Below are 20,570 nucleotides of genomic sequence, written 5' to 3' on the forward strand. Positions count from 1 at the left end.
GTGCAATGAGCGTTGAAGTGTCCTTCATATTTAGCGGGAGTCTTATTTCTTATCCCTGAAATAAAACCTGAGCGTAGAGGGCCAAATCCGTCAAGGGCAAAGTCCGCAGCTTGAACTGAAAGGCGGGGTGAGATAATGCTGCTTTTCAGGTTCTCACACTTCAACTCTGTGTTTGGCAGAATGGTTTCTGGCTTTTGCAAGGAGGAGGGCGAATGTGCAAACAGGCAAAAGGAGGAAATGAGCCCCAAACAGAACTTGCAAGTTCACCCCTGCGGGCACGAATTGTGACACAGATTAAAGGTTTATCTGGGGCTGCGGGGTGGGGTACCCTTGGTTCAGTCACTGTGTCAGAAATAAACTAAATAAGGTGAAGGGATAATATGAGGGCGGAGTTATGAAACACAGATTGCATGTGGGTATGCCTTGACTGGGGTGGTCATTTTGTCTTTAGGTATTGAGTTGGAAGGCTCTCTGTTTGAGTCGTGAGACACGGTGAGCTGGGGGCAAAAGGTAAAATCGCCCCCCCCCCCCCCAAAAAAAAGCAGGAAGAGTGCAAGGGGAGGAAGGAGGAATCAGGTGCACAATAAAGAGAGGACATCATGGCACAAGTGGACATGGAGCAACTGAGGAGCAGAGGCGCTGGGAAATCCATCGCGGTGTTGACCAGCGGGGGGGATGCACAAGGTAACATTCTCCAATCTCCCTTTAGATTTTGTTTTGTATGTAGATCAGCCATCCAGATCCCCGCAGCTGCGATCTCCGGAAACGGAGAGCATATAAACACTGCGGCATTTCACCAACCCCACTTGTAATGCATGAGGGGAGAAGGCAGCACAGCGAGGATTAATTTCTCAGATGCTCGAAATAAAAGTAACCAAATAAGAGATGAAAGCGGTGGAATTTCTTTTAAATGAAGTAATTTTAAAAGGCGATTGCGGGTGGTCAGAATGAGGTGGTCGCCGCCAAAGCGATTTGCTGCTGTCTGCGAAAGAGGCTTTCTTTCATTTATCGATGCTGTTTCACCGAGTGGAATGTTTGGCCGCGATATTTATTAGAGATAATGGAAAATTTGACTCAGTTTTTTCAACATTGCATGTCAGATTTGGACCTTGAAGCCCTGGGTGTCAGTGAAAGCTGCTGAGTGACTGAGCCGGCCCCGCGCGCCGCTCTCTATAACGGAAAGCGCTCGAGCCCAAAGGGGAAAGCAGAAAAAAAACTCAACCCGCTGCCATCATTGATACGGGCAGAGGGCCTGTTGAGGGTGTGGGTTGTTCATTTTTAGCCCCGGCAAGTTTTCTTATTTTCAAATCCCTTTCGACAGACGCGCGAAGAATACCTTGGTTGGTTTAAAAGAAGAGGGACCTTGGTTTAAAAATAGCGATGGATAATTTTTCTCTCTTCTCCCCCACCGCCACCTTTTTTTTTCTGCCAGTCTCAATGATGGCGGCGGATGTGGGGTCACGTGGTGGAGGACGTGCAGTTTGGCAGGTTGTTTTTGGGACTTAGTCTGTCAGAGTTGTTGGGTTGGTGAGGATAGGGGGAGATATAGACCTCGGTTGGTGGGGCGGAGAGAAGACAGAGGGACCTTGGTTGGTTGGTTGGTGTTGGGGGGGGGGGAGGAGGGAGAGACCTTGGTTCGGGGGGGGGGGGGAGGAGAAGAGGGAGAGACCTTGATTGGGGGGGGGGGGGGGGCGTCGGGGAGAAGAGAGAGAGAACATGGTTAGTTGGGGGTGGAAGAGGAGCGAGACCTTGGTTAGTTGGGGGGGAGGGTGGAGATAGGGAGAGATTGCAAATCAGTTGGGGACACACTTCAGCACTGGTCTCCCTAGATTTTATTCAAAGTTGCTGCCTGTTCAGGCATGCCATGTGTGCATGAATGATGTTCAAAGGAAAACATTTTGCCTGCTTTGGCATATTTTTAGTCCCAAACTTAAAAATGTTTAGAATGCAATTCCAATCTGCATTGTTGTGTATTTTGATTCCTCTCATCCCTTACTGTTAAATTAATAGAGTAATAATAGTAGGGGATTTCAACTTCATGATATTATTTGAGATGGGCAACGACTGAAAGGCTTAGAGGGGTGGAATTCTTAAATTGCATCCTGGAGAGCTTTTTAAGCCAGCACTTCGAACAGTGTTTTTCAAACTTTTTTTCCTGGGACCTTCACAACCCACGCCAGCCACTGCTGCCTCACAGCGCCAGGGACCTGGGCTTGATTCCTTGATTGACTGTGTGGAGTTTGCATGTTCTCCCCGTGTCAGTGTGGGTTTCCGCTGGGTGCTCCGGTTTCCACCCACAGTCCAAAGACGTGCAGTTTCGGAGAATTGGCCGTACTAAATTGCCCCTTAGTGCTCAACGGTTAGGTGGGTTTACAGGGATAGGGCGGGTGTGTGGGCCTAGGTAGGGTGCTCTTTCAGAGGGTTGGTGCTGATTCGATGGGCAGAACCTCCCGCTGCCTGGGGAAAGCGGGCAGCATAATCAAAGACCCCGGCCTACTCACTCTTCCAACTTCTTCCATCGGGCAAGAGATACAAAAGTCTGAACAGGCATGAACAGACTCAAAAACAGCTTCTTCCCCGCTCTTGCCAGACTCCTAAACGACCCTCTTATGGACTGACCTCATTAACACTACACCCCTGTATGCTTCACCTGATGCCGATGTTATGTAGTTACATTGTGTACCTTGTGTTGCCCTATTTATTTTATTTCCTTTTCATGTTCTCAATGATCTGTTGAGCTGCTCACAGAAAAATACTTTTCACTGTACCTTGATACACGTGACAATAAACAAAACCCAATCCAAATGGCCTCCTTCTGCACTAGGGGTTGTATGATTTATTGACCTTCGCGACATGTGCCACATTCGCTTACCTTTAAAGCTTGGTCCTCACGACCTCACTTGAATCAGGTTCAAAGGAGGAGAGGACAGTGCACATATCAGGTGCAAACTTCATTGATTTCCTTTGTGCTGTCTTCATCCTTATGAATATGGAAATTCCAATCTCGCACTTGTAGATCATTGTGTATCAACAAAATGCTTGTTTTACTCAGCACTAGATACTCCTGGGAGATGCTACTCCAGAATGCTGACAGTGTATTGATGTGTTTTAATCTGGTATCACAGGTCAGGTACAGCAGCGTAGTCTTTTAATTTGGAGTCAATTCTTAAGTTAACTGACTTGCAGTCTCAACCTCAAAATAAATTTTTCACCCACTACTGTTTCAAAATCTGAAACTTCTCCTCTCATTTGCCAGTACTTCCGTGCATATAACACACATGGGCATTGCACCCGTATTTGCATTGGGACAATTGACAAAACAATACTTCAAAAAATTATCTTTATACTGCTTTGCTCCAGAGCTAAGTTTCTTCTTTGTAGGCTGTTATCGGAGGCCCTGGAGCTCTGTATAGAGCTAACACTTGAGAGGCAAGGAAGGATCAATCAAGGATAGTCAGCATAGCTTTCTCAGAGGGAACATCATGTGGAACAAATTTCAGTGAATTTTTCGAGGCGGTGACTTGGTGTGTAGATGAGGGCAGTGCATTTGATGCAATCTACATGGACTTCAGTAATCCTTTTGACAAGGTCCTGCATGGGTCCTGCAGTGTTCAAGAAGGTAAAAGCCCATGGAATCCAGGGCAATTTACCAAATGGGATCCAAAATTGGCTGGGAGGCGGAGGGTAATGGTCGAAGGTTATTTGTGTGACTGGAAGCATGTGTCCAGCGGTGTACCGCAGGGATCGGTGCTGGGTCCCTTGCTGTCTGTAGTGTACATTAATGATCTAGATGTAAATGTGGGGGGTATGATCAGTAAGTTTGCACATGACACGAAGATTGGTGGTGGTGTAAATAGCGAAGATGAAAGCCATGGATTACAGGAACTGAAAGACTGGCTGGTCAGATGGACAGAACAGTGGCAAATGGAATTTAACCCTGAGAAGAATGAGATGATGCATTTTGGGAGGACTAACAAGACAAGGGAATGTACAATGCATGGTAGGACACAAGGAAGTGCAGAGAATCACCTTTGGGTGCATATCTATAGATCCCTGAAGGCAGCAGGACAGGTAGATAAGGTGGTTAAGAAGGCATTTGGTATACCCACCTTTATCACCTGAGGCATAGACTATAAGAGCAGGGTTATTACGATGGAGCTGTGAAATCCACACATTCGGCCATAACTAGAGTACTGTGTGCAGTTCTGGTTGCCACACTATAGAAAGGATGTAATTGGACTAGAGAGGGTGCAAAGGAGATTCACTGGGATGTTGCCTGGGCTGGAGAGTTTCAGCTATGAAGAGAGGCTGGTTAGAAAGGATTGTTTTCCTTAGAGCAGAGAAGGCTGAGCGGGGACCTCATTGAGGAGTACACAGTTATGAGGGATATAGATAAGGTCGATAGGAAGAAACTTTCCCTTCTTTCGAGGGGTCAATAATCAGGAGGCAGATTTGATTGAGCGATTGATTGATTGTCGCATGTACAGAAGTACAGTGAAAAGTATTTTTCTGTGGCCAAGGGAACGTACAGAGTACGTCCACAGTAGACAAAAATAATAATTAACAAAGTACATCGACAAATACGTGATTGGTTGCAGTGCGGAACAAGGGGCCAAACAACAAATACATGAGCACGAGTAGCATAGGGCATCGTGCATAATGTCTTACAGGGAACAGATCAGTCCAAGGGGGAGTCGTTGAGGAGTCTCGTAGCTGTGTGGAAGAAGCTGTTCCTATGTCTGGAAGTGTGGGTCCTCAGACTTCTGTATCTTCTGCCTGATGGAAGGATCTGGAAGAAGGCAATGCCTGGGTGGGAGGGGTCTCTGATAATGCTGTCTGCCTTCCTGATGTGGAGATGCCGGCGTTGGACTGGGGTGAGCACAGTAAGAAGTCTTACAACACCAGGTTAAAGTCCAACAGGTTTGTTTCAAACACGAGCTTTCGGAGCACGGCTCCTTCTTCAGGTGAATGGAAAGGCTTGTTCCAGAAATGTTTATATAGACACAGTCAGAGATGCCCCGGAATGCGAGCACCTGCAGGCAATCAAATCATCAAAGATGCAGAGAGAGAGGTAACTCCAGGTTAAAGAGGTGTGAATTGTCCCAAGCCAGTTCAGTCGGTAGGCCTCTGCAAGTCCAGGCTTGTTGGTGGGGGCCGAACGCAACGCAATTTTGCACAACGCAAAATTGCTGAGCAAAAACTTATAGCTAAGTTCCGCACGCATGAATGCGGACTCAACCGGGATCTGGGATTCATGTCGCATTACATTCGGCCCCCACCAACAAGCCTGGACTTGCAGAGGCCTACCGACTGAACTGGCTTGGGACAATTCACACCTCTTTAACCTGGAGTTACCTCTCTCTCTGCATCTTTGATGATTTGATTGCCTGCAGGTGCTCGCATTCCGGGGCATCTCTGACTGTGTCTATATAAACATTTCTGGAACAAGCCTTTCCATTCACCTGAAGAAGGAGCCGTGCTCCGAAAGCTCGTGTTTGAAACAAACCTGTTGGACTTTAACCTGGTGTTGTAAGACTTCTTACTGTGCCTTCCTGAGGCAGCGGGAGGTGTAGACAATCAATGGGAGGGTGGCAGCTTTTGAGGTGCATTGGGCTGAGTTCACCACACTCTGCAGTTTCTTGCGACCTTGGGCCGAACAGTTGCCATACCAGGCTGTGATGCAGCAGGATAGGATGCTCTCTATGGCACAGCTGTAGAAGTTTGAGTCGATACAGACATGCTGAATTTCTTGAGCTTCTGTCAGAAGTAGAGACGTTGTTGGGCATTCTTGACTGTTGCATCAATGTGAGTGGACCAGGACAGACTGTTGGTGATGGTAGCTCCTAGGTATTTAAAACTTTTTCACCCAGAGGGTATGGTGGGAATCTGGAACTCACCGCCTAAAAGGGTGGTGGTGACGGGAATCCTCCCAACGTTTAAGAAGCATTTAGATGAGCACTTGAAATGCCACAGTTTAAAGGCTACGGACCAAGTGCTGGAATTGGATTAGAATAGGTAGGTGTTTGATGACCAACAAGGACACGATGGGCCGAAGGGCCTCTTTCTGTGCTGTAAAACTGACTCTAAAGCTCTCTGATTTTCTTGAGTGGTGTATCTGAAAACTTCTGAAATTTGGGAACCAATGTTATGTGTATTTTGTTGCTTATTTTAACAAAGCCCATATAAAGCACCAATGTGGCTTATTTCAGATTCCTAACGTTTCTTTGTGGTTGACTGCTCAAATCGGGACTCGAGCTGTAATGTCAACTCCTCCTTGCATCAATTGCTCTGTGGTTTCAATCTAGGCACTACAAGCAATCTGTAACATGAATGTTAGTTCCTGATGCCCACTGAGCTCCCTTCAGTCCGTTGCATCTCTAACCTTCCTAAAGGTTAAACCTTCCTAATCTAAATTTGACTGCTGCTAAGTATGACTGTCACATAAATTCTAGGTTTAACCTTGGGTTGACCTGTATACTTTTTGAGCAAGCTTTCCAGAAATTTCTAAGATGCAGACATTCTGAAAACTGTTATTGATGAGTCTACAATGTGGTAAAGCACGTGTCACACTCCTTTCACACTCCCTGTAGAAGCAAGAAAAATACATACTGCCTTTCATATCCTTGGGCATCCCAAAGCAACTTGCAACCAGTGTACTACTTTTTGTCCCAACATCCATAACCTTTTGGGGAAATGGAGTTCCAACCATCCCCTAATAATAAAAATAATCTTTATTAGTGTCACAAGTAGGCTCACGTTAACGCTGCAATGAATCATAGAATCATAGAATTTACAGTGCAGGAGGCCATTCGGCCCTTTCAGTATGCACCAGCCCATCTTTTTTAAAGAGCACCCTACTTAAGCCCACACCTCCACTCCATCCCAGTAACCCCACTTGAAGTTACTGTGAAAATCCCCTAGTAGCCACATTCCGGCGCCTGTTCGGGTACACTGAGGAAGAATTAAGAATGTCCAATTCACCTAACAAGCTCTTCTTTCAGGACTTATGGGAGGAAACCGGAACGCCCGGAGGAATCTCATGCAGACACGGGGAGAACGTGCAGACTCCGCACAGACAATGACCGAAGCTGGGAATCAAACCCGGATGTCTGGCACTGAAACAAAAGTGCTAACCACTTTGCTACCGTGCCGCCTATTTTGCAAACATAACATCAATAGACAGCTATATCCACGGCATCAGTGACCTGCTTAAAAGATTCAGTGGACAAGACAGATGTGATTTACCCTTTAATCATCTTCATATCCCCACTTCTTTCCCCTACCATTGCCAATGGTACCCTTGATTCCAGCCTCCCTGGCGACTTTCCTCCTCCCTCCCTATACTTGACTAAGTGCCTGCATTCTGTACTGCACTACGTTCTCGACGTTCCGCTCGCCTCTGTTCACCTGTCAGTCTCATCCTCATTGACCTAAAGGACAGAATTCAATGAGTCCAGACGGGAAGGCTGTAGGATGTCAGTTGGGGGAACTTGCTCCCCTCCCCACTTCCTTTTCTTTTGGATCTGACAATGATCTGGGAGTCCAGGCTCATTGCTGCCGGCAGCTTGCAGGAGATGAAATTTCCACCCTACTGGGGAAGTGCAGCAATTAAATGTCTCCACGGAGCCAGGAACCCTAGTGACAGGTTTCCCATTGCCAATTGGGGAAATATTTCCCTATGAGCTCCTGGAGATCAGATTGCCAGGGATGCTGCCAGTTTGTTGGCACACATCGGGGCCTCCACTGCCCTCATTAGATTCCACCCAAAGAAAGAAAAAGACTTGCTTCCATAAAGCACTTTTCACAACCATCCCAAAGTGTTCACAGTCAATGAAATACTTTTGAAAATGTTAGGAGCACAACATACTGTGCAAAAAGCAAGATCCCATACACAGTGATGAGATAATGACCAAAGAATCACCTGTTTTAGTGATGCTTGTTTGGAGATAACTGTAAGTGGGGTTTTTTTTTTAAAGGTCGACGTGAGATGGAAGATGTGATCTTGCTTTAACACCTCACTCAAAGGGTGGCACATCTGCCATTGCAGTGCTCCCTCGGTACTTGGGAGTGTCAACCTGGATTTTGTTTGCAAAACACTAGCGTGGGACTTGAACACACAACCTTTTAACTCAGGCATGAGTGCTACCAACTGAGTCACTACAGTTACTCCTTGTGCCCTAGGGCATTAAATTTTAAATCCAGGTTATTTTCATTTGAAATTTTGTTAATTGGTCACTTTTGGCAAATTTTTATGTTTCCGGGGAGGTGGGCATAGTGGTATTGTCACTGGACTAACAATCCAGAGACCCAGGGTAATGCTCTGGGGACTGGCGTTCAAATCCCACCACAGCAGATGGTTAAATTTGAATTTAATAAAGATCTAGATTAATTCAGTAGAGATCTAGCGATGGCCATTGTCGATTGTCGTTAAAAACCCATTGGGTTTGCTATGTCCTTTCGGGAAGGAAATCTGCCATCCTTAGCTGATCTGGCCTACATGCGACTCCAGACCCCACAGTAATGTGGTTGACTCCCAACTGCCTTCTGAAATGGCCATGCAAGTTCAAGGGTAATTAGGGATGAGCAATAAATCCTGGCCCAGCCAGTGGCACCCACATCCTACAAAAGAATAAAAATAAAGTTAATAGCAATCATAGAATTGCAAGAATCCATGAACAGACTGAGAGGTTGATTTTTCCTCCAGGCAAAACTAAGTCGGTGCCCTGGGCGACAATGTAATGCAAATGAAGCATTAAATTCAGTGCCCGTGCCCTACTTTCACACCATTAAGGTTCATTGCCTCCATTCAGAACATTTTTTTCTCAACTGCCTCACTAGATGAGGGCACAAAAACGGCTTTTGTGTTTCAGTTTTTCTTTCAAATGTTAATTTAAGTAACAAGTATGTTACATTTTTGCAGTGATTCATTAGGTAATAGAAATTGGGTGCAGTAACTTTAGCAGTTGTCGTGGCAACCTGCTGTCCTGCGCTTCTTAACACAAAATCTAATTGGTAAACAGTTTGATGAGGACTGGATAGGAGGTTGGCATGAAAAGTCGGAGAAAGGATTGTGTGGAATGGAGTTTCAAAATCTGCCTCCTGCATCAATGGGTTTGAAAAACCCTAATTTGGGGCTTGAATTTACAGGGCGCCATGTTCCCTGTTAAACCCACCCCTTTCTATCACCTCCCACTGACTAAAAAGTTGGTTGGGAGCTGCCTATCAAAATGCTGTCCGCCCCTCAGCTATTTTACACACAGCTGGGGGGGGGGGGGTTAAATAGCTCAGGGTCAGACGCGAACCCCCCACCTCCCCCCAGCTGCCTGCTCTGTAGTCCCAGATTTGAATGGTGGCCACTGCTGGGATTACAGGCAGTCCCTGACAGACAGGAGGATATGGGGGGCTGGATTTGCTAAATCTGGGATTTTGGACAGGATTGGCGAGCAGACCCTAGTTGGAGGGGGGGGGGGGGCATCCGGGTTTGAGAGGCCAGGGAGGGTTAAAGGTTGGAAATTACCCTGGTGCCACCTCCAAGGGACACAGGGCTTCCTTCGCCCTACAGCAGCTCGTCCAGTAAAAGCACCCTTCCCAGCGGCAGGTAATATAGCAGTGGGAGTGGAATGAGGCACTTAAGTAGCCATCAACGCACATTCTCCCCATGTCAATGTGGATCTCACCGCATGCCCCCCCCCCCCACCCTAAGATATGTAGGGCAGGTAGTTTGGCCACGCTGAATGCCCTTAATTGGGCAAAAAAAATGAAATGGGTACATTTTTTAAAAAAGGATAGCTATTAATTGATCAATTAAAGGGCCTCAATAGGCCCAAAGGCAGACTGGCCATCTGAATGTCTTCACTGCCCCCCTGTAAAATGGGAGACAGTTCAGGAATACAGTAAGCAGGCCATGAGGTGCAGTTTACAAGCCCTCCCGCCTTCAAACATGCTATAAAATCAGCCCTTGGTGTCATCTAACCAGTAACTTTAGCAGCATATAAAACAAAATAACCTAAAGGAGGGGATTTGGAATATAGGAACTATCACCCACAGACTTCAATGTTGTGGCATTCCTCCTTTTATTTCATCAGTTCAGATAGTTCTCATCAATACCAGCAGCACTAGTGATAGTCCAGTTATGGTTTTCAACCCATGTTAATTCACTGCAGGCATACTATTGAGATCTGAAGGACCAAATCATTGCCCTTTGCTAAATCCGAATAATAACAGAGCCTTAGCCATTCTCTAAATTACTTACAAAACGCACTAATTATTTTTATAATTCCTGAACAAAACATTTTCTCAAGACCTTAAAATGTTACATGTATGGAAATGCATGGTATTATGGGCCAGGGTTTAGAGAACCCCAAAGTGTATCATGGAGTTCACCTGACCCACAACTTTTAATAGATTGTGGTATGGGGAGCACACAGCCCACTCTACAGGTGTGGTAGAGCAGAAATTATTAAAACAGTACAGCACAGAACATGCCCTTTGGCCCTCGATGTTGTGCCAAGCATTGTCCGACAGTATGTCAATTTATTGCACAAGATTTTAAAAGATGGATCTCCTAATCAAGCCTGATCGCCTGCAGCTGAGCCCTCACACAGCCAACGCCACATCTACTTTCGACCACTGGCTAGCCTGCTTCGAAGGCTACCTCAGAGCAGCCACTGAAGAACCCTTGGACTTGCAGAAGCTCCAAGTCCTCTGCTCGCGGGTGAGACCTGAAATTTTCCCCCTCATCCAGGATGCGCCCAACTACTCAGAAGCGATGATGCTCCTAAAGGGACATTATGTTAAACCGGTGAATCAAGTGTACGTCTATCTTGCGGAGACTAGGCAGCTCGCGAACTCACCAGAAGTGGCCTCCCATAACCTGGAGTCCTACACCCCTGACCGCACGGCACCCTCGTGGGCATGGAAAAGTAATTTTTTAAAGCAAAACAATGTTTATTCTATGAACTCAAGTTAACCTTTTTAAAACATACAGTGAACATCTTAGCAACCATTAATTCAAATTCAACCCCCGAAGAATACAACACTAAGTAATCCTTTAAGCTTTCCTTTTAATATCCATACGACTTAAAACACCTTTACCAGAAGCACATCAGGTTAAAGTCACTACTGTTATTAGTTTTAAATCACCAGGATTGATTTACAGTCTTTAGATTACAGAGATTCATACACCTTCTGGCAGCTATCCAGCTCTGAAAACTAAACTAAAACACACCCTGCAGCAAACAGCCTAAAACAAAAGTAAAAAAGCTGACAGACAGCCCAGCCCCCCCCTCTCTGACATCACTGCAGTAATAAACACCTATTTCTTAAAGGTACTCTCACTACAGATATTTATATCCACTCCCATTTAAAAACACCCATTTCTTAAAGGTACTCTCACATGACAATGGCCACAGTGTACGGCTGGGCAGGAAATGCCTTAATGGGTTCAGATAATAACTGAGCAATAATAATTGAAAAGTACAAAGGTATGAGATTTTTAATAATTAATCATATATCTGAGGTCTCCAGTCCTAATAAAATCAGCCACCTGCATCTGTCACAAGGCCCAAGTAGTTTTAGTGTTCTTCTTTCTCCTTCACTTGTCCTCGTTTCCCATTGTATTATATTGAAAATTATAAACAGCCGTAAATGGGGGAGTGGGACTGATTTGGATTACTCTACGGAGAGCCAGCATAGACTCCATGGGCTGGATTCTCCGCTGGCGGGATGCTCTGTTTTTGCCGGCAGCTCGGGGGTTTCCTGACAGCATGGGGCTGCCCCACAATGGGAAACCCCATTGACCGGCTGGCATAACAGAGCATCCCGCTGGCGGGGTGAACATGAAGTGTGGCGCGGCAGGATGGAGAATCCAGCCCAAAGAGAAAATGCTGGAAATACTCAGCAAGTTGGGCAGCATCTGTGAAGAAAGAAACAGAGTTAATGGGCTGGATTTATCTGGTGTCGTGATGGTAGGCATGGAGGTGGGGGGTGAATAAAAAATAGGGGGTAGCTGCACGGGGTGGCTCCGCAGTGCATTTGAGCACAGCTGGGAGCTTTCCTGACCTGGGGGGGGGGGGGGGGGGTGGTGGGGGGGGGGGGGGGGTGTCAAGGATGAGCTGTCCATTCCTCAGAGATGGGTAGCCAATTAACACGGTCAAAGCCCCAATTAGAGGTGAGTTTTTCAGGCGTGCTGACATTTTGCTGCTTGCGGAATCTGCCAGCTCAATGGAGGTATCCTCCCTATGGCAGGCTGGTGAGGAGATGACATTGAAATCAGAGGCTCCATGCTCCATTGACAGGACCAAGGGGAGGAAATGCCGCACTTTCAGTCAAAATGATTCTTTGGGAGGGGTTTACCCTCCACCTCAAGGGCCCAACCAACCTTGGCCCTGATAATGTTTTATTTCCATTTCTTAGGCCCTTGCAGTATCCAACCTGCCGCAGCAGCACCCACCTCCCCTGGTGGGGCTGCCAAGGCTCCAGAGCTGCTGGCCTTCTGAGTGGATCAGCAGCATCCAGAGCCCGAGTGAGTGCAGAGGCAGCAAATCAGGAGGTCGGCTCCAAGAAGGTTGTGCTGCAGGCAAATGCGGTGTCAGAACCCCCAGTTTGTCTCAACTCTTGGTCCTGAAGCCTGTGGGAAAACCCAGCCCATTTGTGTAGGTCGATGAGCTCTCATGAGAACTAGAAGACATTGGAGATGTAAAAGGTTTTCAATGAGTACAGAAGCAGGGGAAAATGGATTGGAATGAAAGGTAAGGGAAGACTGTAGAAACTACACCAGTGCCTTTGAATGGATAAGGAGCAGCAAAGGAGAAGGTCTCTGATTAAAAGGGAGTGATAATGGGACAAGTGGAAAAAATGAAAAACAATACTCAAGAGCAGTGCATCTCAAAGTGTGGTACGAGTACCAGTGCCGGTACTCGAGCCATCGCCTGCCGGTACTTGGAGTGTTTCCAGAAAAGAAAGAGACAGTAATCCTGGATTGGCTTGTTTCGCTTACCGGTCCCTGGCACATTGAAAAAAAAAACTGCCGGTACACCACATCAGATAGTTTGAGATGAACTGCTCTAGAGGGTACTCTTTAAATCCACCTCCACCCCTGTTATTACGGTCCCAAACCTGACCCAAACAGTGGCTAGGATACTGGACCGAAAGCCCAATATTTTGTTTTAATGTTGTGAGACTGAGGAAAGAATACGTCACAGTATTAACATATTTAACATCACACCCAGAAATAACTTACAATGACCCCTTAAACAATACTACTCAATATAATGAATACAATACCCTTAATTTCTATCTTTATTTCCACTTAAACAACAAGAAAATAAACCGTCTCAGTTCTCAATTCAGTTTAAGTACCATAGCACGTAAGAACACCCGCATTGCACAGACGTTCTTTGAAAAAGAGAGATCTTTTGATATTGTTTGAAAAGAAAATCTGAATCCCGTCAGAATCATGCAGAAACTCTGGCTATATGCCCTCAGAAGATGCTTCTGAACTTGTTTCAGCTCCCCTTATTCACAGACAAGTCTACACTGCTTGGAAAGACTGTTAAACTCTTTTAACTGAACTGCAGTGAGAGCAAACTGCTTGACCTCTGGTCACAGCTTCATCTGGAACTCCACTGACCTGCTTTCCATGCAAAATGCCTGGCACCATAGCTCCACCCAGTAACAACATCATCTTATCAAGCTGAAATCTAATTAATTCTAATTAACTCCTCATCAGGGCACTATTACTCACTTTCCTTAACCATCATTATCATCGATTCTCCCTCTTTTGCCATCCATTTCCCCTTATTATTCCATCCATTTTCTTCCATTTCAGTGCCATCCATCTTACCTTTCAGGGCTATCCATTCTTCATTCCACCCTCTCCTTTTTGAGTGGTTGGTGAAATTGCCCCTCTCTCTTGCAGTCTTAACTCAAAAGACCAACCTGAACCCAATCAGATCGGTTCACAACTCAATACACCTTATATCCTTTTAACAGTCTATTGTACCACCAGTAACTTGCAAAAATCCAAAAACCAACAAACTCTAGTAACCTGCTTCCTTCAAGTTAAATCAATACTCACAAACAGTGTACCCTTAACTTCTGAACAGTATACACCCTGTTGATCCCTTAGAGGAATATGTTCCCATGTGTGCGGATGATCAATCCCACTCGTGTTTAATCTTGCAAGTCTCTGTCCCTTATAGCACTCTTCTTATAGTGCAAAAATCATACCCGTGATAATTATTGCTGCAAACTCCTCATTTTTAATTGTACCTTCTTCCATCTTGCAACAACCTCGTACCCTGGGTTCATGAACAGTACATGAACATATGAGGTGTTTGGATGGGGAAGATTCTAGTTTATCAGGATTACTAGATTGGCCAATGACTTTGACTCCAATGAAACCATTTTCAGGATTAGCATTTCAAAGGAATGTGGGTGCACACCCAAACACCCTGGAACCCAGAGCTCATCAGCTTCTGAGTACTATTTACAGTTCTACATTTTGACCATGGGAGTTCAGTGGTTGAGACAAATCATTTAAATCTTGGATAAATGTGTGGTCTGATGGCTTCTGCCATCTTCTGGCTAGTATATTCAGGAAGTCACTTCATTGTGTCTGTGTTTGCTTCAAAGTCTATTTCTTAAATCCAGTTCCAAGGTCCCGTGGAATGCTGGGAGGTGAAACCTAGCCAACTTCTGAAAATTGTCCATTACAATCGGTTCTTTTCTTCGCAGTACCATTTTTTCAGCTTCCATTGTTAGCTTTTTTAATTGAATGCATTCTTGCTAAAAGACTGGCTACGATGTGATGGCTACTACACAAAAATGGGTCTTCTCTCGTGCCACTCCCAGCGCTATGGCAGAGTTACTGTGTGCAAGAATTTTGGCTGGGTGACGGTTGGATAGTTACAGTGCTTTTTGACTGCAAACAGAATAAAGCACCAATGGCTGGCTCCTATAGAGTTGTCACAAGATTTCATTAAGAACGGTAAATGTTAAATTTGTGTAGTCCTTGTGACCTGTGAACACAAATGTCAGACCCATAATAATTTGTCCAATTCCTGCTCTGTTGGTCTCCACAGATCATGACCAGGCATTTACCGCACACTATCTATTATTCCATGTTTTATTTAACCACACACAATCTGTGTCGGCAAAAGTACTGTGATATTGGATGTGTGTCCTTGGGATGCAATGTCAAACTGCTTCCTAACGATGGTTCAGGTGAGTATAGAAGATTACACGACAGTATTAGAAGATGAGCAGGGAGGTGCCCCTGTATCCTGACCAACATTCTTCCCTCAACCAACAGCAGCAAAACATTTGATTACGTGTTGTAGGATTTTGCTGTGGGCAAAAATTGCAGTGTTTTTCTACATTGTCATTTTACTTCACTGTGGTTTTTGTATGTTGGAAACACTTTCTAAGAAGGGCTTAAGCACTGTCTAAATGTAAATCTTCCTTTCCCTCCTCACTACAGTGTGGTTTTTATGATTGTTAACAGTACAGTGAAGCCTTCTGGATTCTGTCTGGAGCGAGCACTTTTGAGTTGTATAAGATCAGGTGAAGAACTAATAGGGCTAGGCTGGTGTTCACAATTTGAGACCATGAATTAAAAGCATTGTGTAGGTAGCACTTCAAAATATATTGGCTTAAATGCATTTTCCTATATTATACTGGTGCCAATATACCAATGCACTGAACATAATAGTTACTGCATGTATAATTGTATAACACAGAGGCAAGCCATTCAGCCTCTCTTACCTGTTCTGGTTCTTTGAATGACGTATTTTAACCCCATTCCTGCTCTTTTTCCCAAAACCCAGAAGATTTTTTTCCTTTTCAAATAGTTCTCCAATTCTGTTTTGAATGTTATTGATTCTGTTCTCGCCAGCCTTTGAGGTAGTGCATTCCATTCAATAACAATTTGTTTCACAAAACATCTCCCCTTGCTCCTTGTACCAAATACCTTAAAACAGTGTCCTCTGATTACTGACCCCCCCCCCCCCCCCCCCCCCCCCCCCCGGGCCAGTGAAAATAGTTTTTTTCTTTACTGTATCCAAATCCAGCACGGTAATACAGTGGTTAGCAATGTTGCCTCACAGTGCCAGGGTCCCAGGTTCGATTCCCGGCTTGGGTCACTGTCTATGTGGAGTCTGCACGTTCTCCCCGTGTCTGTGTGGGTTTCCTCTCACAGTCCCGAAATACATGCTGCTAGGTAATTTGGACATTCTGAATTCTCCCTCTGTGTACCCGAACAGGCGCCGAAATGTGGCGACTAGGGGCTTTTCACAGTAACTTCATTGCAGTGTTAATGTAAGCCTACTTGTGACAATAAAGATTATTAATTAAAATCCTCCCAATTCCAAAGCTCTCAATAAATCCCCTCTTAACCTGCTTTGCTCTAATTATGGATATTGTAATCGACAGGTATGAATGCTGCGGTGCGAGCAGTGGTGCGGATGGGGATCTATGTTGGAGCTGATGTTTATTTTGTGTACGAGGTTAGTGCCTTTTTTGTTCTAGTCATTTACTATTGATGATCTAATATCTATCTGACTGTATTTTCTTTCAGTGAGGAGTCTGGGTGAACTGGCCTTGCTCTCTCTATCTCTCTGGTTTGTCTAGAGGCATTTTATCTATCAAAGATAATTACAGGGCAATACAAACCTGAGAGGCGAGTCACTCAGGAACCCTCTGGGAACTGTTAGGATACCCAACCAGACCTCGACGTACCAGACGAGAACCCCAAACAATTTTTAATTTGTAAAACTGCGAGGAAAGGATATTTCACTCCAGCAGTGATGACTCTGACCAATAGATATCCTGTATGCTAAGACAATTTTTAATTTAAATACCAATTAAACTAAATTAACATCAAAGAATTAGTTTTACAATTAACAGTCCTTAAATAAAAGAAAAAAAAACTTGAACATACTATCTTCTTCTGCCACTAATTCCAATTAAGCAACCCAATACAGTTCAAATGCCACTTCTAAATAAAGTTAACAAAACAGGTTACTTGCTTATCTGCGCAGACCTTTAGAGAGAGATCTGTTCAAGAGCAGATCCAGTTCACTTCTGCTCAACCTAACAGCATTTGGCAAAACTGCTGTTCAACTTAGAATCCTATCATAGACTACAGAACAACAGACATACCTGGGTCCTCCCATATCCCACTAAGTTCCATGACCTGCTTAACTAGGACTAAACACAATCCCTCAGAAATTATCTATACTCCAGGGAATCTCCAGCAATCAAAACATTATTCCATTTGCCCTTTATTTGCAACCAAGTAAATGGTTAGAATTAATGATTACCTCCCCTTTTACAACACCCAAGTTACAGCTTTAGCGGACATGCTGCCTGTATGTGTTTTAAACCTGTTTTTTTTAATAACACTACTGCCATAAATATGAAATATATTATGTACATATAATAATAATAATAATCTTTATTGTAACAAGTAGGCTTACATTAACACTGCAATGAAGTTACTGTGAAAAGCCCCCAGTAACCACACTGCGGTGTCTGTTCGGGTACACCGAGGGCGAATTAAGAATATCCAATTCACCTAACAGCACATCTTTCGGAGTTGTGGGAGGAAACTGGAGCACCCGGATGAAACCCACGCAGACTCGGGGAGAACGTACAGATTCCACACAGACAGTGACCCAAGCCAGGAATCGCACCTGGGATCCTGGCGCTGTGAAACAACAGTGCTAACCACTGTGCTACCGTGCTGCCCAGTGCATAAATTTCTACATTCATCATAATACACAGTGAACAGTTCAGTTGGAAAGAATTTCTGATCCTGATCAGTCTTTTTTTCAATTGCCATTCTTCTCATGAGGGTGGAGTTCCTGAGGTGCTAGTCACGTTCCAGCATCTTGGCCAAATGAACATTTTTCATTGTGAGCCTGGAACGCAATTGCTAACGTTTATCTACGAAGGGCATAAACAACGAAGACTGATTCCATCATTAAGCAAAGCTACACAAGATCTTCCAAAGTAGCGATCAAGAACTGCATCACAACTTTCCCTATGTAATAGTGCCTACACTTAAACAAGCTTGTTGGCTGTGAAATGCTTTAAGAGGTGTTCAAGGCATTAAAGCTGTAATGAAAAATCATGTTCTTCCTTATTCCTAGTTTTCTTTTAGCTTGTATTCCCTGCTGTTTGAACTTTAACAAATCAATATTCTTAATGCCTCCTTCGGTTTGAAAAAACCTCAATTCAGTCAGCTTGACACCTTCCTGACAACAAACTCCCGATCTCTGGGAATCATCTTGGCATTTTGACCTTTCTCGCCTCAAGATCACCGCTTCACCCTTCCTAATGATGGGGTCATTGACCACTCCCATGTGAGTTGAGCCAATGCCGAATACAACAACAATGCAAGCCCCTTGCAAGCAATCCCTCTGCTAATGCTGGCAATTGTTTGTAATTGCAGCTGACCTTTGGGTTGATTGTTTCAAACAGTTAGCCATTATAATCCCCAGATCACACTTTCTAAGTGTATATGTGATAAATCGACACATCTCCCACATTTGATCCTTGCTCCCTTAACTAATTCTCCCTGGACAGCTCTTGGTGGAAACTAACACTCTTAAATTCCCAACTATCTAGCCCAAGGCTTCCCAAACTGTGGGATGCAAATCACAGTGGGTCCATGAGACAAGATTCTAGGGTCGCGAGCTCTGAGGCAACAAAGGTGGCTGTGGAGCTTTGACTAAATTTTAACAGCCGCAAGACCCCTTCAGATCCTTGCAATTTTCTAATGGCGGCTTGACTAAATTGTTGCCTGAGGCCTGTTTCCTGCTCCAAATTGCCAATAAAAAGCTAGGTTTTTAAAAATCCCTTAAGTTCAAGCACTTTGCTGTTTCCCTCAGCCCTGACCTTAAAAGTCTTTCCCCACTCGCTCCCCACTCCTAATCCCCATCAAAGATTCCTATCCGGCTCTCACATCTCCCACTCCCAGGGGCTGTTTAGCACACTGGGCTAAATCGCTGGCTTTGAAAGCAGACCAAGCAGGCCAGCAGCACGGTTCGATTCCCGTAACAGCCTCCCCGAACAGGCGCCGGAATGTGGCGACTAGGGGCTTTTCACAGTAACTTCATTGAAGTCTACTCGTGACAAGCGATTTTCATTTTCATTTCATTTCATTTCATTTTTTCACTCCGAGGTTGCAAATATTTTCAAGCTTCAATGGGGTCAGAGTGGGGAAAAGTTGTGTAGGACTCCTTGGCCTTCAAAGTTCAAACATTTTTGACATTAAGTCATCTTGCCGCCTCAGCAGCTATTGATTTACTAAATCACACCTTCTCTAGCCTTAGTTAATGCCCTTGTCCCCACTGGAACAGTTACTTTCTGTGACTTTCATCGATGCTGGTAAATACGTAAATTCTGCTCCCTTAACCACAAGGGTCTGGTTTAACCATTCAGGTGTCTAGGCAACTTATAGCATCATTAGGCAATGCTCTCCATCAATAAAACAGCTCACCATTCAAAGCTCATCCAGGAATGCAAGTTTGCTCGAATACCAACTGTCATTTTAAACCACCGTTAACCTCTGAAAGCAAATGTGAGGAGTTCATGGACTTTTAGGAAGCAAAGAGCAAGACCATCTGATCTGCTGCCTTTGCCATTTCCCTCTTGCCCATAGCCATTGAAAACAAACTTGCCCAAAAGATTGTCCGCTGTCCTAGCCCTGAGCCTACATCTTTCTCTAGACTCCATCCCAACTCCTGCAATGACCTCTCCAACCTCATTTTCTCCATGCAAAGCACCTCCTGCTTCCTCTGTTTTATTTTGTTTGATGTGTTAACCATTCAGCTTCTGAATCACCCCTTCCTCATATAAATACTCTTGGTTCCTCTGCACCTTCAAATTACCACCCCATGTTCAACCTCCCTTTCCTCTCCAAAATTCTTGACCGTGTTGTCACTTCCCAAATCTCTGCTCATTTCCGGAGGAATTTAAACCTGGGGCAGAATTGTTTTGGATGGCAAGCTGAAGAGTTGGCAGGGAATGAATCCCCAGATTTCCAGGTTGTCCACAGTGCTGAGATTACCCTTGTTAAAGTCACAAATGACATTTTTTGCGCCTGACAGTGATTCTCGTCCTTTTTGACCTACCTGCAAGCTTCATCGTGGTTGACCACACTGTCATCTCCAATGCCTCTCCGCCATCGTCAGGAGGATGGAACTGCCCTAGTTTGTTTTCGTTCTTATCTTTTTATTCATAGACATGGAAAAGCCTAAAATAGCTTCTCTTCCTACTCTTGTTCTCTTACCTCTAGAGCTCACTAAGAATCTATTCTTGCAGCTCATCTATTTTTCACTTACCTGCCGATCTGAAAGCACAGTACCAGGTTTCGCACATACCCCAACAACACTCGGCTTACCACTATCACCTTGGACCATTTAACTCTCTGATTTGTTGCACAACGTGTCCGACATCCAATATTGAATAATCAGAAATTTCTTCCAACTGAATGTTGGGAGACTAAAGCCATTGTCTTTGGTTCCCACCATAAACTCTTGTCCACTGTTTCCATCCTTGAGAGC

General features: G+C 44.7%; 1 protein-coding gene across 1 annotated transcript in view; it reads left to right on the plus strand.

Moving 5' to 3' along the window:
• Positions 1-448: 448 nt before the first annotated feature.
• The window catches only part of LOC119958632 (ATP-dependent 6-phosphofructokinase, liver type-like), an 88,363-nt gene continuing 68,241 nt past the window's right edge, over positions 449-20,570 (plus strand). The window contains exons 1-2 of the mRNA XM_038787152.1: positions 449-684; positions 16,432-16,505. Coding sequence (XP_038643080.1) covers positions 600-684; positions 16,432-16,505 — 159 coding nt within the window. The 5' untranslated portion in view covers positions 449-599. The remainder of the gene's footprint in view (positions 685-16,431; positions 16,506-20,570) is intronic.

This window comes from Scyliorhinus canicula, chromosome 2 (assembly GCF_902713615.1).
Source record: "Scyliorhinus canicula chromosome 2, sScyCan1.1, whole genome shotgun sequence".
NCBI lineage: Eukaryota > Metazoa > Chordata > Chondrichthyes > Carcharhiniformes > Scyliorhinidae > Scyliorhinus > Scyliorhinus canicula.